The sequence below is a fragment of the Eptatretus burgeri genome, chromosome 13, assembly GCF_056783735.1.
Source record: "Eptatretus burgeri isolate ZD-2024b chromosome 13, Ebu_testis_v1, whole genome shotgun sequence".
NCBI lineage: Eukaryota > Metazoa > Chordata > Myxini > Myxiniformes > Myxinidae > Eptatretus > Eptatretus burgeri.
In genome coordinates, this window is record NC_140973.1 from 35,621,012 (window position 1) to 35,647,824 (window position 26,813).

Genomic DNA, 26,813 nt, shown 5'->3' on the forward strand with positions numbered 1-26,813 from the left:
TGTCAGCGGCGATCTGATCAAGGAGAAAGCGATGAAACTGGCCGAGCTGATGCACATCCCAGACTTCATGGTGAGCGACGGTTGGTTGGGCAATTTCAAGAAGCGCCACGGCATCACGTTCAAGACAGTGCAGGGCGAAGCTGGAGCAGTGGATTCGCAATCCCTTCTTGAGTGGCAACAACAGGTTCTCCGGCCCTTACTCGGGCAGTTCTCCGCAGACGACGTCTTCAACCTGGATGAGACTGGACTCTTCTGGCAGCTGCTTCCGAACAAGACCATGTCTTTCAGGGGAGAGCGGTGTACTGGAGGAAAGAAAAGCAAGCAAAGGATCACTCTTCTGGTTGGGGCAAACATGAGCGGCAGCGAGAAGTTCCCTCTTCTGGTGATTGGCAATTCCAAGAAACCCCGTGCCTTCAAGAACAAAGAGATCCCGGTCAAGTACAAGGCGAACTCGAAGGCGTGGATGATGGCGGAGCTTTTCGAGGAGATGTTGCATGCGTGGGACGGACGACTCGGCCAGCAGGGACGCAGAGTGCTGGTCTGTCTCGATAACTTCTCTGGCCACCCTCCCGAGCTTGAGCTGAACAACATCCAACTGGTCTTCTTCCCACCCAACATGACAGCCAATTCGCAACCAATGGATCAGGGAATCATAGAGAACCTCAAGCACCACTACAAGAAGCTCCTGCTATGCTGCCGGCTTCAGGCCATAGATGAGGGAAAGGAGTTCAAGTTCACGTTGATCGACGCTCTACACGTCGCCCGGCGTGCTTGGGAGCAGGTCGGCAAGTCGACGATCAGGAACTGTTTCGCGAAGGCCAAGTTCATCGAAGAGGAGATCCAAACTGAGCCACAGGATGCGGAGCTGCCCGACATCTGGGAAGCTCTGCCTGCCGAGGAAAAGATGCACGAGAACGAGGAGATCGAGCTGTCTGACTTTCTCGAAGCCGACGAGCGTCTCGTGACTGGCGGGTATTTCACGCTGGAGGAGATTGCGGAGGAGATTCTGTGCAGTGAGGAGCCGATGGAAAGCGAAGATGACGAGGTAACTGTCGAGGAAGAAATCGTTCCGTTCGAGGAAGCCCAGCGCGCTTGTAGCACCGTCCGGAAGTTCATGCAGCAGAGAAGCGGGAAGCCCGGTGTGATGCAAGCGTGCGATCGGCTAGACAACGAGATGCACGAGATCCGCCGAAAGAAGATGCGCCAGCCGACGATTCTTGAAAGCTTTGTGTGTCGTGAATTTCTCGCCATGCCATATGTTAGTGTGTGAACTCTGTTGGTGTGTGTATGTTCTCCGTTCGCTTAGCTTATACAACAGTCGTGCCGTTTACTTGCTGGAATAAATTTTGTCTAAAGATTAACTACAGATGGGTAACTTGAGAAAATAAGGCCGTTTTTACAAAATCTCGTTACTCTGCCACTCTCGCTACTATGCCACTTTTTCTCGGTCCCGACGGGTGGCATAGTAACGAGTTTGACTGCACATATATATATATATATATATATATATATATATATATATATATATATATATATATATATATATATATATTCATGTGTGTATATATTAGTGCTGGACGAATTGGAAAATTTGATGATATCCGATTCCTGTTTTTAATGAGAAAAAGATCTTTAATAATAAATGATAAAAAGAAAATCAGCCAATAACGATTATAAAGTGGTAAATAATGCCATCTTCGTGCATTGTGCACACCATTCCAGATTGGTTTCATGGCCGCAATTGTCGTTATTGAGTGTCTACCAGATTACCAGAGGGTCTACCAGAGTGCTCAGTTCCTCAATAATGACCACCGGCTTGTTGTAGCAACTCTTAAGTTGCAGCTTCAATCCAAGAGAATGGAACATTCCCAGCCAAGGCTGGATGTTGGCAAGCTCAAGGATGAGAGAGTAGCTGAGCATTTTGCAAACAGACTGAGTGGAGATTTGAGGGGTCTGGGTGCCTTGGGGGGTCCTGAAGAGTTGTGGAGTGCCTTGAAAATCACTGTCCTTGATGTTGCCGGTGGATGTCTTGGAACTCACTGTAGGGCGAAGAAGAATTTTGTCTCTCAAGGGACACTGGATACCATTGCCCAGAGTCGCAGGGCCAGGCTGAATGGCAGAGCTGAGCTATTCAGGGAGCTGTGGCGTAAAACCGTACGTGCACTAAGCGGGACAAGGAGGCCTATGTATGAGGAATCTGTGAGGTGGTAGAGCATCACCTGTGGTCAAGGGATTCTCGTCCTCCTTTCAGGGGAATTTGCGCATTGTGTTCATCCAAGCCCATCCCTCAGTGTTCTGCAGTTAGAGCAGAGGGCGGTGGGCTCCTGGCAGAGGAGTCCGAAATGAAGGCCCCCTGGGCTGGTTACTTTTAGCGGCTGTACCAGGCTGATCCAACAGCTGTCAAGTTGGATGTCAGGGGTGTTGCAATCCCTATTGCTGACCCTCCAATCAACTGCTGTCCACCTTAGTCTGTGGAAACACTGGCTGCGATGAACCGGTTGAAATGGGGTACAGCTCCTGGGATCTGTGATATCCAGGCTGAACTTCTCAAGGCTGATGGAATTGCTGCCCTCGTGTCATTGCATGCAGTTCTGGGCTCTGCCTGGAACACAGGCATCATCCCAACTGACTGGAAAAGGGGCCTTCTTGTCCCTCCCAGGAAAGGGAAGGGTGATCACTCGGACTGCAACAACTTCTGAGGGGTGATGCTGCTCCCAGTGCCGGGCAAGGTCTTTGCTCGGATAATTATTGATAGGGTTCGCCATCATCTGCTTGAGCACCAGCATCCAGAGCAGTTAGGCTTTACATCAAAGAGTTCAATGATTGACCGTATTGAGTGCCTTCGACCACGAGTTGAACCATGGGCGAGCGTACTGTGCAGGACACATGGCACTTTATAGTTACTTGGTGAGGGAGGAGCCTAAAGGTGGATCTCAGGATGGGCCACAGGATTCCCAGTGCTCATATTGGTGAAAGGACGATTACCCCAGTGCTGGCTCTGCCCATGCATGGGTACAGCTATGAAGACAGCCCGACTATGTTCTGGGCTTCATCATGCGACAGAGCTCCATACTTGACATGGTGCCAAGGTATTTGGTTGTGCTTTCCAGGCGTGATCATGTGCTGACCACCCAATGAGGGTCTTAATCGCTCTGAGTTAGATGCCTCAACGTCAAGGGTCCAAGTGTCTGTCATAGTCCGTCACTCCCATTGCTCCCTGTTACTTCCAAAAGGCAGTGGTGGTGGTGATGGGCATCTGTGGTGGTTGTGGTAGCAACATCGTAGTGGTGAGTTATGGCGTTGTGGTTTTTTGTTGTGGTTGAGGTGGGTGGTTGTTCGTTATGGTTGAGGCAGCAATGGCGAATGTACAGCGAGCTTGGTTTATGGTTCAATGGTGTGGTGCTTGGAGTACAATGAAGGTTGAGGTGAAGTGTGCATTGAATAATGGCATGCAATTAAAATGGGGAATTTGGTGCATGGATGCAAATTAATTGCGGGTGTCCTGTTTGTTGTGAGCTTTGGTATGCATGTACGAAGGAGATAGCATTGGTGCTGCCGAAGCAGTCTCCTGGGCTATTGGGCACAATCCTGGAAGGGTCGCCACTCCGACACGGAATACTCGAATGGCTCAATCGTCTCAACAAGCTGGAACTCATTTTGCTGACCTCGGAAGGATGACAGGCTGAGTCAACCCCACCTGGTATTAATTCAACAGACGAGCAGGATCTGAACTCAAGACCCTCGGATCCCAAGCCCACCACCCCTACTATTAAGCCAACACCAGACATAGTTTGGTGGGGTATTTAACTCAGATTATGAGTAGAAGCTCAAGTAGTGTGCTACCTCTCAGCTATCCTGCCAACCAACAAAGCTTAACACGAGGCCAACACGTCTTTATAAAATAGTTGATAAAAAAGCCTCCTTGAGAGTGCGCTCTTCTTAAAATGAAGGGTGAAAGAAGTGCTAAATGAAGGTGATCTTTTTAGCTCGCACGTTAAGAGATGCTATAAAAGCACAATCTGTGAATGCAAAGGAATAAGTTGAAAGATTCTTTGATGTGTGACCATGGGTGTAAATGTTTAATGTTTTGGCAAATTATCTGTTTCATTTCTCATCGCCATGGAGCAGCGCATAATAACATGAAAATTATATTAATCTTTATGCTTTGAACTGAACTAATCGTTTTCTGATGGCGAGGAAATTTATTAGCCGCGTGGAATAGATTTTAATTTTGTTACAGAGCAATGTTTTCAATTATTCTTGATTTCCATCTGTTGTTTCGGGAAATTTAAAAATATTTCTGGAAAAATAAAGCCAATATTATTAATTTGTGTAAAAAAAAAAAAAAGGATTTGATTTCATGATGATAAATTTATTGGCACAGTAATTGTTGTTCGCGGAGTTTACAGAAGTTCACGTTGACCATTCTCACCTTCTCTCCCAATCAATTTGCTCCTTTTTCTTCTCTTTCGAGAAGGATTAATAATAGCATTATAGTGTTATACCTGCTGAAAAATCTTGTTGTTATGAATGCATGATGTTTATATCTGAATGGGAGGTCAAAATTTGGCTATGAATGGTGTATTGTTTTAGAGAGCTTTTTTTAATCTTATAAAAGCTAAATGAAAGGAGGTGACAGGTTAATGTACTGAAAATTGGGAAAAGGATCTTTAGACGTGAGAATGAATTCAATGAGAGTGTAAAGGATTTTGTGTAAGTGAAGGTTTAAGATGGCGGTAAGCTGCCACCTTGGATGATTGTAGAAAGTTGTGGGATTTGGGCAACCACAAAGATATGCTGCTGGAAAATGAGAAGAAAAAAAAAATAGGAGTGGATGAAATGAGATGAGATGAGGTGAGAGGAGACCTTATATATCTTGAGTTTGACAAGGAGCTGGCTAACAAACAAATGTACAAATGTTTGAACTGACGGAGCAGTTATAGGAAAGTCAATGTGAGTCTGGTACCGTATCATATTTAATGCTATCGAAGACTGACAGGTGGCCACAATGTTTGAGATAATCGAGGACCAAGTCCTGCTTCTCTACTATCTCAGAGGGCAACAATATATACATATATATATATATATATATATATATATATATATATATATATATATATATATATATATATATATATATATATATATATATATATATATATATATATATATATATATATATATATATATATATATATATATATATATATATATATATATATATATTTGCAAAAACCTATCCACCTTCCTCACCAAACTTTCTTTCATGCATATCATGCCCAATCCAAAAACACTCAAGATATTTTTCCTTCATCAAATGCATGCTTGCACACATTGAGTCTGCAATTTGATTGATACTTTTCACCACGTACCTCAATGTGGCTCAAGGGGTACATCAATGGAGTGTGAACGTCCATATTAATATCCATAAGATTTGATTTCACCAAAACACATGAATAACGAGAAGGGCACTTGGTAGAGCGCATACCTCTGCCATGCAATGCCTGATCCACGAGAACATATCGGGCTCGACACATTTTTCAAATATCATGCAATTGTATCTTTTTGGCCCTATCTCTCAATGGTGAAGAATCACTTTTTTAAATTCTAGTATCTGGATCCGGATCTTCACCAAAATCTAATCAGTTCGTCCTTGTCACACACTGTCCACCAAATTTCATCCGGATCTGTCCACAACTTTTTGGAGATATCCTACTCACAGACAAAGAGACAAACAAACAGACTGACAGACAGATAGGGGTAAAACCATCACCTACATTCACCAAATATGCACAAACATTCCCAACATTTGTTTTTTTTTAATGCAGGTGTCAACGTTCACGGAAGAGTGGAACAATGAGGATCCAAATTGGGTAAACGGTGACCAGGCTCAGGGAGGTATCATGAGAACATCTGCATGTACCATGAGGAGACTTGTTTCAGGTGAAAGCAGGACGAGTTCTCAGCAAGTCTAGTAAATCGCAGAGGCAGAAAAGTCATGAGGTTGTGGTATGCAGCAAACTCGGGTAAATAGTTCTGCGTGTGAGAGAAGGGGATGCAGGAATTGACGTGAGTATTGGGTTAACACCTGGGTAGGGTAACGAGGTAAGGTTTTCTGATAGAATACATGTGACCAGGAAGAGCAGGAGTTACATGTGGAAATAGGTGAGAGGTCAGGAGGAGTAATAAATCTACCTCGAGCACCGGCACAGAATGGCCTCCACTTTCCAAAGATGATGTATTATACCTGACTCTTAAACAAATCCTAGTCGATAAAAGCAGGGTGAAGGTCAGTTTTACTAACCTCTACAAAGGATATTGTCTTTGATGCCAAGCTCTCCAAAGAAGGTTTGTTGTTTATTTTATTGTTGATGAGTTGGCCCATTGGTCCATTGGACCAAATTTTCATTGGTCTTCACAGCCTTGTTGCATACCCGCCTGTTGTACTGCTTGAACATTAGCTTGCCTTTCACAAGTCCAGATGTGCTTGGGCCAGTGCGGGGATTATATGTTCATTATTATTATTATTCCCATATGATTCAACTGTTATTATTATTGTTGTAAATATTTTTAGTATTACTTAATATATGCTTTGTTACAACGTTATCATTGTTTTTGTTATTTATTTTGTAATTAGAATACCATGCCGGTTATGGAAGGACTTATTAAGCTGCTTTATATACCTTCACATGGCGTGCATTTAAAACATGGGAATTATTTTGGATTTTGTTTAGTTAATTAGCCTAATCAACTCAGCAGGTCATAACCATCATTTTGGTGTCTCATATTCCACATCAGAACACTCGGGCAGAACTCCACAAAAAACATCCACACACACACACACACACACACACACACACACACACCTGGGTCTTTTGGGTCCTCAGGGACTTTTGGGTCCTCGGGGTCATCTGGGTCTTTTGGGTCCTCTGGGACTTTTGGGTTATCTGGGTCTTTTGGGTCCTCTGGGTCATTTGCGTCCTCTGGGTCTTATGGGTTCTCTGGGTCTTTTGGGGGTCTTTGGGGTCTTCATGTTTTTGGGGTCTTCAAGGGTCTTCAAACGTTGAAGGGGTCTCGGCAATCTAAAGAGTCAAAAAGTACATTCCAATAGTACGTAATTAATAGACACAAAAGGCATGACACACACACACACACACACACACACACACACACACACACACACACACACACACACACACACACACACACACACACACCTCATCCATTTATCATAGATTCTTAATCTCCTGGCAATTTGAATCGGGTTAGACAACTGAGCGGTGAGAGCACTCACTACCCGACCTATTCTGTCATCCCAGAAGAATGCTGTCTTAATTTTGATTAGTTCATGGTCAGGCCATTCGTGATCTCGATGGAAGTACCAAACAACTGACGATACAAAGCCTTCACTCCTCTCTTTGGTTTGCACACATCCAGACTGAGGTTGTTGCTTTTAAATCGATATCGCTAAGTTGCTTTTGTGTGACATTTTCGAGTTCGGGTAGGTGTTCCTGAAAGCACACACAGCATTTCGTTGAATATGAAAAGCACACACATTATTGAGAATACAACGCTGCAAAATTAATGAAACGCATTATCACAGTTTTATGCAAGCTAACATTTCAAATGAATAGCTGTAATAACTGTGGAAAGGAAATGCTTCGGAGAGAGTTTTGTTGTTTAGATAGTCCAAAGCAGGCAAAAAAAAAAAAAACTGGTGGATCACATATCAAAACTAGAAGGGCACTCGGTGGAGCGCATACCTCCGCCACGCAATGCCTGATCCATGAGAACATAGCGGGCCCAGTACATTTTTGAAATATCATGCTGTATATCATTTTTGACCCCATCACTCAATGGTGAAGAATCGCTTTAAAAGTTTAAAAAAAAATTCTCCTATCCAGGTCTAGATGCTGATCTTCATCAAAATCATATTGATTCATCCTTGTCACACACCCAACCTGTCCTCCAAGTTTTGTCCAAATCCATCCACAAATTTTTGAGATATCATGCTGTATATCGTTTTCGGCCGGATCTCTCAATGGTGAAGAATCACTTAAAAAAATTATTGTAGACATATCCGGATCCGGATCTTCACCAAAATATAATATTGATTCAGCCTCATCACACACCCAACCTGTCCACCAAGTTTTGTCCGAATCCGTCCATAACATTTTCAGATATTGTGCTATATATCATTTTTAGCGCCATCTCTCAATGATGAAACAATCACTGAAAAAATAATCATCGGATCCAGACTGGATCTTCACCAAAATTCAATTAATTCATCGTCACACAACATTGACCACCAAGTTTCGTCTGAATTCGTCCACAACTTTTTTAGATATCGTGTGATGTATGGTTTTTTGCCCCATCTCTCAGTGGTGAAGAATCACTTAAAAATTATATGAGCCGGATCCTGATTCGGATCTTCACCAAAATCTAATCAGTTCCTCATTGTCACACACCCGATCTGCCCACCAAATTTCATCTGAATTGGTCCACAACTTTTGAGATATGCTGCACACAAACAAACAAGCAGTCATAGACTGGTGCTTACGAAATCGTGAACTTGACCTCTGACCTTGTCTAATAAAAGCTGTCTCTCGAGAAGGTAGCAACGCAAACCAGAAGTTTCTACGATGATTCTGTACCAAATCATCAAAAATCGAATGTTTGACCTCACTGTGACCTTGACCTTTGACCGATTTTGACCAAAATCTAATCAGCACTAGCCACCACCCTCCTGAATCATGTGATGTAATTTAAATTGGTTGCTTCTTCCATTCTCGAGTTATCGTGCCGACAAACAAACAAACAAACACACAAACAAGCAAACAGAAACGGAACTGATCAATGTAGTTACAAAATCTTTAGATTTCGTAAGTAAAAAGCAGTCATAGACTGGGACTTAAGAAATCATCAACTTGACCTGTGATCTTGTCCAATAAAAGCTGTCTCGAGAGAAGATAGCGACGCAAACCAGAAGTTTCTACGATGATTCTGTACCAAACCATCAAAAATCGAATGTTTGACCTCACTGTGACCTTGACCTTTGACCGATTTTGACCAAAATCTAATCAGCGCTAGCCATCACACTCCTGAATCATGTGGTGTAATTTGACATTGGTAGCTTCTTCTGTTCTCGAGTTATCGTGCCTACAAACAAACACACAAACACACAAACACATACACAAACAAACACACACACAAACACACAAACAGATGATGTAAGTCACCAAAATACTTACAAAATCTTTAGATTTCCTAAGTAACCAGGCAATAGGCGGCGATGGGTCGCCGAGCATGGAAACTATAAGATATAGAGCAAAATGGATGTCATATAGTGGATAGGGAATCACCTTAAGATTATGCATTTCAAATCTCATCGAGTTCCATCTATTGATAAGTACTCGGTATCCATTTGAATGAAAAGTACCAAAAATCTGGTTTGAAATCGGAAATCCCCAAAGTTCGAGGGGGTGCTGTGGGTGAACAAAGATCTAAATCGAAAATCCGGCTCGAACGTTTGTGCACAATGTATTCCTGACGATTCGTGTGAATTTTCATGACCATCCGACCATAACCCTTCGAGGAGTAGCATTTGGCGTGAAGGCACCGCCAGCTCTCACATATTATGGATTTTTGCACTAATTGATCTTTGACTCCTGACCCAAGCGAAATCGGTCAATACGCCCTGAGGCAAAGTTGTGGTACTCATTGAGTACCATGAACCTGCAAAGTTTAATTTGTATCGATGCACTCACCTGATCACGAGGGGGCCTTCAATTTTTGCCAATTTTCGCGCATACCCTAATTGTAGGGGGCGCTGCAGGTAAAGTATTCCATATATCACAAAAAACAGAATACATTTGATAGAGCATCACCTGTAGATCATTTGTGCCAAATTTCATAACCCTACGTGGGATAATGGCTTTCGGAATTGATTTCGTGTGAACGGTACCGATTTTGAAGGTTTTTCGGTTGTTGCAAAGCGTCTCTTGCAATCATCACAGTTTCCAAAGCACGAGGTCATAACATGTACCTACCACCCGAGTTTGGTAAAAATCCGCCCACGTTTACTACCAATTATGCTGATGACAAATGAACAAACATCCAAACAAACAGACAGAATTACTGACAATAATGGTCACCTTTTTCGGCGACCCAACAAACAAACAAGATAGATGTGCATAGCACAATACTTGCGAAATCCATAAAACAAGTTTGACTTTAAAACTAATTGGTGGTTGAATTCAGTGAAAAAAATTGCAAATCCTCTACAAATTTCAAGTCAATGGGATAAAAATTCAGGATTTTAGAATTTGGCAAAGTTGTTGACCTTTATTGACCTTTTGACCTAAAAAAAATCGGCTTCTTCCTTGTGACAATCTCTACCAGGTGGTGAAGTTTCATGAAGATCATTTTCAAATTGTGACCTGCAGGTGCTTGACATACAAATGGACAAACAAACAGACAATAATGCACAAGACCAACCAATACACTTGAAAAAGCTTCGATTTTCACACGTAACAAACAGACATACAATCAAACAAGAAAGACGTCGTGCAGAGCAGGATATTTGCAAAATTCACCCCCTTGTCCAAAGGTCACTATGAATACAACAAATTGTCCATTTCATTAAGATTATAATTGACAATCTTAATCAAAGCTGAGGTCAGTTTTGATGAAAACTGATTATTTTTCAGATTGAAATTGATGATTTTAGTAGTTTGACCTTGAGTTAACCTGACACCTTTTGACTTCGAAAATAGTTGCTTTCCCAATTCAATGATGGCCTCTGCAAATCTTGTTCAACTTTCAAGTTAATCAGATGAAAATTGACGATTTTTCAGTTGAAAATTGATGATTTTAGAAGTTTGACCTTGAGTTGACCTTTGACCTTTTGACCTCAAAAATAGTTGGTTTCCCAATCCAATGAAGCAATATGCAAATCTTGTGGAAATTTCAAGTCAATCGGATGAAAAATTATCAATTTTAGAAATTTGACCTCAAGATGACCTTTGACCTTTGACCTCAAAATCGATGGGCTTCTCAGTTGAGACGACCTCTACAACTTGGTAAAGTTTCATGACGATCGGTTTAGAATTGTGACCTGCAAGCGAGAGACAGTCAAGACAAACAGACAGATTGAATAACAAAATCGACTGGGCAATGTACTTGAAAATCTTCGATTTTGCAAGTAACAATCAGACGGACAAAAAGTGGTGAAAACATCACCTCTTTCACCTTTGGTGGTGGAGGTGACAAGGAGCCGTACATATTCATTTATTTAATTAATTCTCCATTAATTACATTAACAAGAGAGTTGAAATATTTCCATTGCCTCAAAGGTTACTCGTCAGTTACTGACACAATGGAGGAGAAATGTGTGCAGGTGTGGTATTGCTTTTGTGATAAGCTTGAAAACACTTGGCTTTTTTTGTTGTTGTTGTTGCAATGTTTCACAGAAGAATATGTAATTAACAGGGAGAAAAATGTTATTTTTGCACGTGAATTACATGGTGGTGATGTCATGCGGATGGAGGTTGCGGCAGTACCAATGGGATCCTGAAAAAAGTGCAATGCCACTTTGTACCCAGGAAGACTTTCTGGTCAAACGTTTTTCTCTGCTGTGGAAAACTGCTTTCCTTGTGGGATTATTGTACTCTACTCACTGTTCACCATTTCTTTCACATTGTGTGGTTATCAGAATAATATCAGTGCCCTGCTGTGAGAGGTGGCTTTTAGTGAAACCTTTGATTAATTTTTTTATTATTTCCTTTTTCCTTTCCACTTTTTGTCATTCTTTCCATCTTTTAATTGGGGTGTTAAATAAATGACAGCCTGATTGCGTGACGTCTCCCATTAAAGATTCCTCAGTGCAAAGGAATACTTTCAGAAACTTGTATCCATTGGCAAAAGGTGCTATATATATATATATATATATATATATATATATATATATATATATATATATAAATATATATATATATATATATATATATATATATATATATATATATATATATATATATATATATATATTTATTATTATTACCTCTGCCACCAAAGGTGGAAGGAGGTTGTGTTTTCACCCCTGTATGTCTGTTTGTCTGTCTGTGAGCAGGATATTTCTGAAAGACGTGAACGGATTCGGACGAAACTTTGTGGACAGGTTGGGTTTATGCCAAGGACGAAGCGATTAGATTTTGGTGAAGATCTGGATCCGGATCCAGATACTATAATTTTAAAAAGTGATTCTTCATAATTGAGTGATAGGACAAAAAACGATAGATAGCATGATATTTCAAAAGTTTTGGACGGGTTATGACAAAACTTGGTGTAGGAGTTGAGCAGATTACAAGAACAAGCCGATCAGATTTTGGTTAAGGTCCGGCTGCAGATCCAGCCTCTCAGTGGGATACAAAATGGAAACTGTTCTGCCTGGCGGAGGTATGCGCCCTACCGAGTGCCCTTGCAGTTATTATTATCATTATTATTACTGTTATAGTCTCAGTTAGGGTGCATGCTTGTCTGTGTTGGTGTATAATATTGGCAATAGATTTTATCAACTGAGCGTTGATAAGAGCATGTTTACAGTGTTGAAAATAGAGGTGTGGCTGATGTTTTGTGTGTTTGCCCTTCGTCAAAGCAAAACGAGGCTTTCACTCATCATCTGACGTCACGTACACATAATACCCTCCGGACCCATCACCCTCCTTCCTTTCCCTCTCCCTCCTGCTTTCTGGAGGTTTCTTGCGTACTTGACACTTTTTTGTTTGTACACCTTGTCGAGGCTCGTGTGAGAGCTAACACACAAAGCACAGCAAGGGGGGCATGAGACAAGAGGGACGGGAGTGGGAAGGACAAAACAGTGGGGAACAAAACTTAGTACATGTTTCCTTGTAGTTTTGGATGAAGACCAGCTTGTGGTCTTCAAAACCCCGGACCCTGAGTCTTACCCCAATATGATTATTATAGGAGGTGGTGGCATTTCTCCTTGATTATGAAATCTTGCAACTAAGAGTAGAACTGGAATCGGTGGTTCACCAGACTTGGTGTTGTAATAGTTAGAGCGAGCATCTGCTCTAAGTCTGTGGAGGTCGGCAGTTCAAATCCCAGCCGAGTCATACCAAAGACTTAAAAAATGTTCTTGCTGCTTCCTTGCTTGACATTCAGCATTTAAAAGGGTAAGAGCATAGATAATCTCCATAAGTTGGCATCTATGGGAAGGAGCATCTATGAGTATGGTGAGAACCGCAGCACCATTGTTGTGACGTCACTGGTACCCAGAGTACCCCGGGAAGTGACAGCACTTCCCCCAAGCTCAGTGGCTGTGTTCTTCTCGTCTAACAGTCCTGTGTTGTGTTGCATGTGTATGTCTATGTCCATGTGTATGAGATGTATGTGCGGCAGGCCCACCACTAACCTTAGATTACTCTTAAAGCAAAGAAAAAAACAGTTATTATTCATCGAGTGTGATAGATTGAATTGATCTATATTATTTATGATCCCATTGCATTTGTATCGTAGATTAATTTACATTTCACGAAATTAAATTCCATGGATGTGAAGCCAGTCATCTTATCATGTGTGAACATAAAACGTGCCGTCGTATATTTCTTAATATTATGCAAGGGGTGTTGGAAAATTGTTGAGGCAGCAATTAGGTCAATTTATGAAACTTGTTTTCTCCATTTTCTGATTTTTTTATGAGTTATAAAAATATATATATTATAAATTTTTTCGATTTTTAATACCCTTTATTTCCCCCCACAATCTTTCCTCAATCAGTGTAGCTGTGTAAACTCTGCTCATGACATAACATGGCAAAGATGTTTTGTGAAAATCAAGTATATTCGATGTACCGAGCTTACATTTCACATTGCATTTCTCATTATTACATTTGTAAGGTAAACTAAGCCAAGGTAATAAATTAATTTGGCCTTGCTCCTCCTGCTCTCTCTCCTACCTCTGCCATGTCTCATCCACCACAAGCCACATAGGTTCCTCAAGAAACCCTAATGTCCTCACCCTCCCAAAGTCCAGACCCGTTGCTCATCTGCATTCATTTGGCCCCTTATTCTCATGGTTGTGGTATTGTCTCCCCTTGTCTGTTTTCCCATCTTCATCACTTCAGTCTATCTTTCGACGGGTTTCAAATCGGTTCGACTTGAGAATGGAGCTGCCCATTGATACGTCATGGACTCAGCCATGCACATCTATGATCTCTTCTCGGCATGCTGATTCTTTCCTATTCTGTAACTCGTCAGGCCATTGTTACTTGTTTTAGTGTTAGTCCTCCTTTCCTCCTTGTGCATGTCCATACCACCACCCCAATACCCGTTTGTAACTTGTAAACCTGATTCCCTTTTTTTTCCATTCAGCTCCTCTATGAGCTGACTCTTATATATAAAAATACGAAATAAAGCAAATGCAGTGAAGTCAATATAGCAGTAGCAATTGGCCAAGTGGCCTCTTCCTGTGTCTAAGCAGTCTTGTATATTTGCTTGCATTAGAAAAGCCATTCCCTTTGCTTGTGTGGACCATCATGTTTGCCATTCAGAGAAAGGGAAAGCCTACGAAGCAATCATCAATTCATGCTTTCATCCACTGACAGGAAAAATAGATGATTACTATGAACTGCCACTCAATGGAGCGTAAGGCGTAAGAAGTGTTCGGAAGTGGGAAATGTGATGACAGGTTGTGTTGTCATAGACAATGAGATTTCAGAAACTCATTCCCTCCTGCTCTCACCCTCATTGCCTGTATCTGGTTGTTATTAGCACCTCCACATTGGATTCAGCCAATAAAAGATGGAGAACATGCAATTGACGACGTACTGCAATGGAGATGCAAAGCAGGCGGAAAACCTCAGCCGACTTACACGTGGTTACATAATGGCATGGAAATCTCCTCAGAGGTTTGTTTCCCTTTCTTATACCACTCGGTAGTGATTATAATTGCATGTGTGTACACAAACACACACATACACACACACACACACACACACACACACACACACGCACACATTGACACCTTAAGATGTGGTAGGTCTCTGTCCCACCTCCTGAAACCCACATCGTTTATTCAAAGTCTGTTCCTCACAAATCGAAATATTGATTGAACAGTAACTGGTATTCCTAAAGTATATTATATTAGAATTTAATGGCTGCTGTAAATTATACTCATTCTACAACACCTGAAACTTAACTTTATCGAAATTGCAAACCTCAAAATAGTTATTTTCCAAAAATAATAACCTTATTTAATAACTTGTAAGTATTTGGAAAATTTTCTGACTGCCTTGCATCATCAGCTGTGCTCCATTATTCATAGAGCTACTCCATTAACCAAAGCCTCTCAAGCAAGTCGTGCTAGCACGGGTTTGTGGTCGCCATTCCTGTTAAGAGGTGCCCAAGGTATGTTCTCTCTCTCTCTCTCTCCTCGGAATGCAATGTTAGTTCACTTCCAGAGGGGATCCACTCTGTCTGAGGAGTGGTTTCCAGTTATTACATGGCCATGCATTCTGGCCCTGTGGGTTAGGATGCACGTGTTTATTTGACCGTGCGCTTCAGCTTTCAGGTTTAAGTACGTGAGTACTATGGTTTGACAAGCTTTGTTGGATTGTTTACTTTGGCCGTGGGGCAAAAGTACATGTCCTTAGCTTATGTTTGGCTTTTTAAACTTTTTTTTCTCACAAAGAGATGATGGCCAACGAGCCAGCAATATGTCCATTGTCCATGGATTGATATTTTCTCCAGGGGGTGGGCTGACAATCCTGCCAAGAATGGTTGATAAAGCCTCTGTTGACCAAGTGATGCTGTGGTTGGCAATGGAATAGCACACAATATGCATTAGGCAGTGGATAGTTTAATGTTTTTCACAGATGGTAAGTGAGATGGATTGCCCATTTAAGGTGGATATATTCAGTGTATGTATATATATATATATATATATATATATATATATATATATATATATATATATATATATATATATATATATATATATATTGTAATGGGGACGTTGCCTCTGGATAACTCCGAGAAGATGGCGTGTCTTTAAGAGACCATGATCGCCAGTCGCCCCAGAACTTCCCGCCAGATCACATGCCCAGAGTCATGTTACCGTATACAAAAGCCTGAGTGCAAGCAGATACCATGCCAATGGTTATGTAATAGACCTTAGTCAGTCAGCCGAGCAGAACCAACATCACGTTACGACATCTGAGATAGAACTTGGATAACAAATCCGAGCTGAGCTGGCCAAATACCTCAACAGTCTTATGCTGCATTCAGAATGGACAGAATAAGTCAGGACACAGTCTCTAAAATAAATGCAGTGACAAAAATGCAAGTATTTACAACGGCAAGTCAAACCAGTGTTTTCAGGGAGTGAAAACAATAGAATGGCATACTGTATGTGTACAACAATTACAACACGTATACAAAACCACCTATCCCTGATGTGACATACTCACCTCTGGAACCTTATTTTTGACTTAACACTTTACAATACAGTATGCCGGCATCATGCATCCTGTGTGGAAGGGAGGGATGGTGATTGGCAAAAAAGTATGGGATGAATGCTTGGCGAAGGAGATGAGATGAGAAAGTTAGAAATATATAGGGAAAGGATGGACCCCATGCACACCTTACACTTGTTGACTCTGGCTCTCACGTCCTGACTAAAACCGGAACTCTCCACGCTTTGCTCCCCTCCTGTACCTCGCACAGCCAAGGCACCAGTGTTTCCCTGTGTTGTTGTGATGTCACTCGCGGCACGTGTCTAATGCGTCTCCTGACAGGGAACCCGGCATCGTAAATGGGGCAGAGGGTCCAGCAACGGAACTATTGGATATGGGAATGTGAAAGCCAAGGTGTGCATGGGCAGGAGAAGAAATATGGAAGAGAGGGAAAGGAGAGAGATGAAAGATGCAGGAAAGAATGAATGACGAAGAAGAATGGTGTGATGAGAACTGAATCGAAAAGCGTGAAGGAGCTTGAAAGAAAGAACACAAGTGAGCAAGCAAAGCAAAGCGAGAAGAATGACAGAGAGAAGGAGGGAAAGACGAGAGGACCCACACATTTTGGCGATGAATAACAATTGAGCTCCCAACAGAGTCCGTAACTCTCTCAAGCTTCAAATCTCTCCGGTCCTCACAGTCTTTCAACACCCCCATTCTATTACACCCTTCTCTCTCAGAGGATTTTACACACAGCCCTTCTATAGATCTTCAAATCCCCCACACTTCACTTCACCTCTCCTGTATATGTATGTGTTTATTGTTGTTTGTAGTGGGGGGGGGGTGTAGGAATCAATTTAGAACAGTTAGAAATGTATAGCTTTGTGTTCAGGTAGTTTAGCCATTTTGATGTATTGATTTGGGAAATATTAATTTCAGAATTTTCCTCTTTAAATGTGCATCATAAGAAGGGTGATACATTTTTCAACTAGATGGTATTCATGGAATATATACCCCACACAGTCTTGAGCCAACTCTTTTGTCACTGAACCAACTCAGATCCACCTAGTTTTGTCATAAATCGTCCACAACTTTTTGGGATATCATGATATAGTATATAGTTTTTAACCCTATATCTCAATTTTAGAAATTAAGCCTATGTTGACATTTTGACCTCAAAAATAATTGGTGGTTGAATTCAGTGACCTGATATGCAAATGCTCTTCAAATTTCAAGTCAATCGGATAAAAGTTGACAATTTTAGAAATTTGCCCAAGATTGACCTTTTTGCCTACATTGACCTTTTGGCCAATGCTGACCTGAAAAAAATAGTTTGTGATTGAATTCAGTGACCTGATATGCAAATCCTGTTCTAATTTCAAGTCGATCTAATGAAAATTGAGCATTTCAGAAATTTAGCCTATGTTGACCTATTGGCCGAATGTTGACCTCAAAAAGAATTGGTTGTTGAATCCAATGACCAAATGTGCAAATGCTCTTCAAATTTCAAGTCTATCTAATGAAAAATCACAATTTTAGAAATTCGGCCTATGTTTACCTTTTGGTCCATGTTGACCTCAAAAAGAGTTGGTGGTTGAATTTAGTGACTTAATATGAAAATACTCTTCAAAGTTCTAGTCCAGTGATTCTCAACCCTTCCTGTCATTTACCCCCTCAGCTTGATGTATTTCGCCATTTACCTCCTCTCTCCCATGCAAAAAAAAAAAAAAAATGCATCGCCGGCATTGAAGCATAGAGAAAAAGAAGATGGAACAATTTTATTAATAAGGTTTTGCACAAAATAAATTTTGATAAAGGAAGAAAAAAAACATTTATCAAAAAAACGACTTGTATCAAACAAGATCATACAAAAATACCAGAAGCATTATCAGTGGGAACTCTGCTGATTCATTGAGTCAACCAGCTTATTTATTCGACGAGCTGTTGATGGCAACGCTACCATCATGTCGTCATCGGCTTTCAGGATGAATGCCGTGATGGATAGTTTTGTCTTCATGCCTTTGTCTTCATTGCCACTAAAGTAGAGAAACCTGATTCACATAGATATGTGATGACAAAGGGAACAAGGCTCTCACTTTGATGGCTCGCTGAGTAAGAAATGGGAATGAATCTGTGAGTTTCAACCAGAAATCAACACCAACTCTCTCAAATTCTTCCTTAAGACTTGCAGAGGACTGAAGATCAATTAGCTCCTCTTTTTCTGGGTTGTCATCTCTCATTTCTGACAGATCAGTGGTAAAAGGTCTTAATATCCATATTTCTGTAGATATCATGTCTTTTGGAAAGTAGCCAGTGAAGTGATGCTTCAAGATGTTCACATGTGCTGTGATGTCTTCATTTATTTCAGGTAACGCACCAGGTTCTTCTCTAATGGCCTCATTCAAGTTTGGAAAATTTGCAAATTTTTTTGTTGATGAACTCTTCATGCCCATAAATCCAGCTTTGTCTGCAATGCTTTCATCTTTTTACCTGCTTCAACGATGGTTACTGATTTTCCCTGGAGTTGTTTGCTGACTTGGTTAAGATCGGTAAATATATCTGAGAGGTACCCGAAAGAGGCGATGAACTTTGAATCAGAAAACTTTTCCAACAGCTTTGAATCCCAGTCGCAAAGAAAAATATCTTCCTCAGAACGGAGCTCAAACACTCGGTTCAGAATAAGTCCACGTGAGAGCCACCTCATCTCAGTATGAAGCAAAATAATTGAATGTTCAGAGCCCATCTCATCACAAAAAGCTTTGAACAAGCAGTGATTATGTGCTCGGCACGAATGAAATTAACAGTAACTTTCTGCAAAACTATTTTCAGATTTTCAGGAAGGTTTTTCGCAGCTAATGCATATCTGTGAAGAAGACAATGCGTTGTTATCACATGGGGTGCCTTTTGTTTTACAAGTGCAGTGATCCCTGATCTAACTCCCATCATGGCTGGGGCTCCTTCAGTACAAATTGAACCAACTCTGTCCCATGTGAGATTGTTCCTTTCAAAGAAGTCTTCTATTTGCTGCATTATGTCAGCAGCCTTTGTGGTTTGTTGGAGAGTTTCACAGAAGAGAAATTCATCCTTCAGTTCTTTTCCACATATGTACCGGACAAAAACAAGCAGTTGTGAAAAATTAGCAACATCACAGGATTCATCAAGTTGCAAAGTAATTTTTTCTGAGCTCGATTTGATCTGTTCAATAACTTGTTGACAAATATCTTGAGAAATTTCACTGAGACGTCGATGAATTGTGTCATAAGAAAGGGGAATGTCTTGAATCTTCTGTTTTGCTTCTTTCCCACATACATGTTCAACCATTTTTAAGGCACAAGGTTTACTCAGCTTCTCGGCAATGTCGTTAGGTTTCTTTGCCTTTGCTATTCACTGTGCTATGTGATAGGAAGCTGCAAGCATTGGTTTATTGTTAGATACGAAGCCATGTTTGGGCAGTGTTCCTGCAGCCCTAAACCTAGCTCTCTTTGCCTCAAAGGTAGTGTGGTCATCAGATGCATGTGCAGGATGTGTAGCTTCCAGGTGCTGTTTTAGTATTGAAGGTTTCATTGAGCCATTTTCAAGAACTTTTGAGCAAAGCAGACACTAAGGCTTATCCACACCATCTTCAACAATTAAATCAAAGCCATATTGTACTTATGAATCCAGGTATGTACGTTTTTCTGACATGCCAAAATCTGTAAAGAAATAATCATGAATTAATTATAATGTCACATTTTTCCATTCACTGAAATATGAAATTGATTTTTTAAATAATAATGAATTGGACACACAGCAGACAGTGAGGCACAAAACACACACAAACACACATAACAGGCATACTCACATGCACACATAAACACATACATCCAGGCACACAGACACATCCACACACAAATAGACACAGACAACACAAACACACACCCACACATAGACACACACACACATACACACGCCCACGCACATTGATTAGGCCTGAGTTTACACGTTCAGAACGAAAACCGGATGGGGTCGAGACTCTTCTCTTCTCTTCTCTTCTCTTCTCTTCTCTTCTCTTCTCTTCTCTTCTCTTCTCTTCTCTTCTCTTCTCTTCTCTTCTCTTCTCTTCTCTTCTCTTCTCTTCTCTTCTCTTCTCTTCCCCTTCTCTTCTCTTCTCTTCTCTTCTCTTCTCTTCTCTTCTCTCTTGTATTTAATCCTAACTTACATTTGAGTGAGCATTTAATCCTAACCCCAAACTTAAATTTGAAATGAATTATATATATATATATATACATATAATTTATATATATATATATATATATATATATATATATATATATATATATATATATATATATATATATATATATATATTTGTACACACATACACATATATAATTTTGTAAAAAAACTAACGCAAAAAAAAATATTTATTTTTGGCCAGGTGCAAAAAAAGAAAAACAGGTAAAAACTTATTTAAAACAAAAAAGGCCAAAATTCAATTCCTGACCCACAAAAACCCCCAAAAATATTTTTCATAACAAAAAGGAAAAAACAACAAAAAGAGAAAATTGCGGTCGGGGGGAGGGGGGGGAGGATTGATTTTCGGGTCTGTATGGAATAATTTGCATATAACGTGAGGGTCTATATGTTATAATGTATTACGTGTTTGTCTCGCATCACAACGATAACAGTGTTATTGATTTTGTCTGAAGTTGCTAAGAAAAATCGTCATAACATGATGTATCAAATGGCAAAGACTAAATAGTTACTATCAGCATCATCATTATAAAAATAGTGACCGAGTTAGAAATGAGAATGATGTATGAATAAAAAAGTACATCACCATTGTCGTGTTGCAAGCAAAGTATACGAAGATATGAACGGTTTTGTTTTATGATTCATAAATTTTGAATGAATATACATGATTTTATTATCAAAAACCAAGGAATTTTAGGGGGGTATGAAAGGTAGTTCATTTTTTTTAAACAGGTTGACCAGGTATCGTGTATTACAGAATTAATACTTAATTTTCAGGTATGATATATTTACCCCTTACTATGTAAATTTTTACCCCCAGGGGTAAATTTACCCCTGGTTGAGAATCACTGTTCGAGTCAATCGAATGAAAATTGAGGATTTTAGAAATCTCACCTGAGTTGTTGACCTTTGGCCGATGTTGACATTTTGGTCGATGATGATCTTAATAATAATTGGCTAGTTGAATTCAGTAACCTGAAATATATATCCTCTTCAAATTTCAAGTCAATCGAATGAAAATTGAGGATTTTATAAATTTGGCCGATGTTGACTTTTGGCCTATGTTGACCTCAAAAGAGTGACCGCTATATCACATGGTCATATAACATGTGACACAGCTTCAATTTCCTCCGCTGAACAGTTTTTGATGTACGCTTTTAACACAATGCAGACTTGTGCGACGTACAAACGATTATACGAACTTACAACGTACTACACTACCGATCGCTTAACCCCACTTTTCGCTTCACAAGCTCAGAGCAATAAATAGTCTGTTATGTAAAATGTGAAGAAAGGACATGTATGTAAAACGTGAAGGACCTTTAATGTGAAGTACCTGTATGTAAAACCTTCTGTACCCCCCCCCCCCACCCCCCGGGTGAGGTGCTGCTCAGGCCTTGCAGAGAGAGAAGGAGGAATTTTGAGAAGCACATTGTCCGGAGATTGAGGGGAGGAGTTTTGTCGCCTCCCAAGGGGGAGGGTGTTTTTTGTTCGGTGAGGGGGCTCAACAGAGAGTTTTTGGGGGGGTCCTGAGAGGAATGGTTTTGGCCTGCTCGTGTTTCTGCTCTTCTCCCTGGTTCATCTTGACTGTTCGTCCTGCTCGTCTTGTTCCTGACTGCTTGCCTGCTTCATTGAGGGGTCGTGGCTGCTTTGTCGCCGGAGAAGAGCTAAGGCCTCACTTGTTTCTCGTGTCACCTCCCCGTCCGTACTCGAGTCTGGTCTGTGGTGCCTTAGATTTTGTTTTTCCCTTGTAAATAATTCTTTATTTATTGTGATTCTGTGATCCACCACCCCGCCCCCCCCCATTTATTCCGTCGTCGTTTCCCACTGTTGCATTTTTCCCCCTGTGGTGGGAGTCCGGAGGGAGGGGTGGGAGGAAGTAGGGGAAATAATCAGGCCCAGCGTTGCCCGGCAGTGGTGTGTGTGTGTGTGTGTGTGTGTGAGTGTGTGTGTCTGTGTGTGTGCGAGTGTGTGCGCGTGTATCAGTGTGTGTGTCTGTGTGTGTGTGTGTGTCTGTGTGTGTGTGTGTGTGTGTGTGTGTGTGTGTGTGTGTGTGTGTGCGTGTGTGTCAGTGTGTGTGTCTGTGTGTGTGCATGTGTGCGTGTGTGTGTATGTGCATGTGTGTGTGTGTGACTGTGTGTGTGTGTATGTGTGTGTGAGTGTGTATGCGTGTGTATGTGTGTGTGTATATGTGTGCCTGTGTGTATGTGTGTGTGTGTGTGTGGGTGTGTGTGTGTGTGTGTGTGTGTGTGTGTGTGTGTGTGTGTGTCAGTGTGTGTGCGCGTTATCTTTCTTCTTTTGAGTGACTGCTGAGTTTATTTATTTCACTTTTCTCTTTCATATCTTGGACATTTAATAAATTGAGCCCATGGACATAACAGGCCTGGTCATAAGATTTGAATTACTAATTTTCTGTTCTCAGACGTGTTTTCCTTGAATAATGTAATGGACTGAACCAAACCCACATCTGTATCACGTAAAATGATCTCCCCCCCCCCCAAAAAAAAAAAATGGCAATCCCATGTGTTCTCCAAAATCCAGCGATAATGAGATTTAAGAAAAACGAAGGCTCATGATTTATAATGACACTCACGCAAAGTGAAAAGTGGGGTTAAGAATTGGCTTACTTTGTCTGTCTGTCTGTCTGTCTGTCTGTCTGTCTGTCTGTCTGTCTGTCATGCATGTCTGTGTCTTTGTCTACAGATGTAAGTCTATGATCGAAGAGCTACTTGATTTCAATAGAATGCTATATTTATGAGCACTATGGAATAGGAATTGGAACATGAATCAGAACATGAACCTGCAGTTTAGCAGTACTTTGGCTCTGAATTTTGCAAAATGTATGTGATGTCATCCCAATTGCACATGTCCATCGAGGAAAGGAGTCTGGTAGTTTTTATGCCTCTGCTGACGAAGTCGCGATAGGCATTATGCCTTCCGGTTGTCCGTCCGTCTGTCTGTACGTACGTACTAATTTTCTGTTTTTCTGCAACCGCTTATCCGAGTGACACAAAATTTTCACCATAGATGTGACTCCTCATGTAGAATATTATGATAATTATGATGTCATAGGTCACGTGGTGTGGCAGCCATTTCGGAAAAAATGGAAAAACTTTGGACCTCTGTATTTCCGATACTCCGAACCTGCAGTTCAGCAGTACTTTGGCTCTGAATTTGGCAAAATGTATGGAATCTCATCCCGATTGCACTTGCCCATAGTAATTTTTTTATGCCTCTGCTGAGGAACTCGCCGGAGGCATGACAATCTTTAGTTGTCCATCCATATGTACGTACGTCCATGCTAATTTTCTCTGTTTTCTGTGCAACCGCTTATCCAATTGACACAAAATTTTCACCATCGGTGCTACGACTCATATAGAATGTTGTATTGACAATTATGATGTCATAAGTCACATGGTTTGGCAGCCATGTTGGATTGACCCTCAAACCTTTAAAAATCATCTTCTCCAGAATGGCTTGACAAATCAAGGGGAAACTTCACCCACTTGTTTCGCAAGCCTTGAGGATATCAGGGTGTTCACGAATTATTCATGTCACACAGTCTGGCAGCCATATTGGATTTAATGAAAATCTTTAAAAAAAATTCTGAACAGCTTCATGAATTCACATGAAATGTCACAATTATGACATCGTTGTCATGGTGAATATATGTTTTAAATTTCAACCTGATCGGAAACATGGTCTGGCAGGCAGAATTATTTAATATTTTGAATCTGGGTTTGTGGAATTAAATCAAACCTGGTACAGGTATTATAATGATGTAATAATGTGGGCAGAGCATATCTGGTGACGTCGGAGATTGTCCTAGTTTTTGTCTGTCTGCCTACCTGTCTGGCAGTCAAACAAAATTGAAAATCATTCCAAACAGGAAAATTACTGTTACTATGGACATCATAAAGGACACAAACAGCAAGCATTAAGAACTAATTTAACATGGTAAATAAGGTGGCGTAAAAGACGGTGCATTGACGGCGGTAAATTTCTGAAAGTATGTTTGTTTTACTTTTCTTCTACAGCCTTTAAAACTATTATTTTATTTCAATTGAATTATAATACTTGAACACTGTAGAACACAAAATAGCCTTCATGGCACTTTAAAAAACCTTCCATTTAGCAGTACTTGGAAAAATATTAAGTAACTGTGTGAGGTCCTGCATTTAGACAAATATGGCAGCACCTCATGCTCTTTCGCTCCCAATGTGGGAGAATATCGAGATTCAGACAACATCGCGCCTCGTAGGAAATGTAGATCGTGCCCGGAAACGCAAAGCAAGACTTTAAAAGACTCTTCCCTTTTGTTTTTCTCAAGACTGTGCGGGGTAAGGTGTTCTATGAACTCTAATTTTCTATGTTTAATAATACTGACTTTAAAATGAGGTTTTTGGTTCCTAGTTGGGGCTTCATTTACTTTACTCTTCAGCATCGAGGCAGCTACAAGCCAAGACCATGTGGATTATTAGTTTGACCAAGAGATTGCTTTTATATCAAATCCCTTAGCATCTCTCTTCCCAATAGAGAGCTCCAGAAACCTATAAGGGGAAGGTGAAAAGGCTACAGCTCTCTGTATGTATCCTGTGTGTATGCTTCACATTACTCACATGGTACTTGAAGAATGAGATGCACAACTATGATAAAGCTGCATTGTGCAGGTGTCATACGATGGCAAGGAAATTATGTTATTTTGAGTGGTGCTGCAGCAACTACAGACTTATTAGCTCACCGTGGTTATGCTTGGGGTTGATTTGGAAGCTATTGCAGAACGTTTCACACTGCCCACAAGGGCCATGTATATATGGGGAGAGGAAAGAACCAATGCCATATCGATTTCATGAAGGTTTCCCTGTTCACTGGCCTACAGGGGAGGATTCATGTTGGAGAGAGCGGCACTTTGACCATAAACATACTGAAGCCTGTGGACCGGGGCATGTACCAGTGCCGTGCGGACAATGGTCATGGCAGCATTTTTTCAAGTGCAGAACTTCAACTTGAAGGTAATCATACAGGGAAAAGTTTGTACCCAAAAGCACATACATTAATCTGCAGAGCTGCATGAATCATCTTTGCTTCACTAACAAATGTACATGCTATACAACTGAGAAGATGTTTGATTGGTTTCAGAGAAACTACAATGTGGCATTGTCATGGAAATAGCATTTCAAACAAGTGTTCTGCATTCAAATTATGCACAGACGCTGCTACTTCAAGCTTGTTAACTCGGATTTGAGTGCCTTGCGTAATTGATGTCATGAGGCTTTGAAAGGAGCTGTGTGCTTCCTTCATTGCTGATATTTGCTTGTGGAATTCTTACCAAAGTGATGACTTCTCATTAGGCATAAGGAATAAGTTTGCTTGTCAATACATTCGTAAAACTTGGTGGCATCAAATTTTGGTAGTGTAGCAGCATAGCAATCCTGTTGTGCATTTTGTGTACAAGCACCAAATTTGGCACAAATGTACATTAATATGTTGCGAACATTTTCAGATATTGGGCCACTTGAAATTCTCTCTTTATGTCCGCCATATTGGATTTCAAAATGGTCGCCACTTGAAATCTCCATTTGCTATTATCTCTGGACGTAATGCAGCTATTGACTTGATTCTGGTATCTACATGTATGTTTTTGGGGGCAAGGAATCCAATGGTACCATTTTCAACTTAATATTATCTATCACAGTCTGTTATATAATTTTATTTGGAAATTATCTAGGCAAATATTGCATTCAACACAATACTTTGAAAAGAATGTCTTAGTTCTGTAAATGTCTTAGGTATAATACTGACATGCTACATGGTCTTGTATTTAAGGCTAGGTGTACTGGTATCTGAGGCTAGGTATATACCGGTACTGAAGATACGTATACATAAACAGTGTCATGTTAACAAGTTCAGCATTGCCACAAGTACATATATGTTGTTGACTCATCGTCATGTGCAGTCCCCTTCACACACACACACAGGGCTGTGCACTGAAGGGCAGCCTTTTTGCACTTGCAGCGCCTCACACACCCTTTCTTGCACTTGCAAGAAACCAGCTCAATGCAGCTGTGAGCTTCCTCAGTTAGCCTGGTCCAGTAAGGTGTGTACTGTC

At 40.8% G+C, this 26,813-nt stretch overlaps 1 protein-coding gene across 4 annotated transcripts in view; it reads left to right on the plus strand.

Moving 5' to 3' along the window:
• Positions 1–26,813, plus strand: part of LOC147014234 (contactin-4-like) — a 588,183-nt gene that overhangs the window by 290,429 nt on the left and 270,941 nt on the right. For all 4 annotated transcript variants that reach the window (XM_085852006.1, XM_085852003.1, XM_085852004.1 and 1 more), the window contains 2 exons: positions 14,790–14,926; positions 25,584–25,716. In XM_085852006.1, the coding sequence (XP_085708132.1) occupies positions 14,790–14,926; positions 25,584–25,716 (270 nt within the window). The remainder of the gene's footprint in view (positions 1–14,789; positions 14,927–25,583; positions 25,717–26,813) is intronic.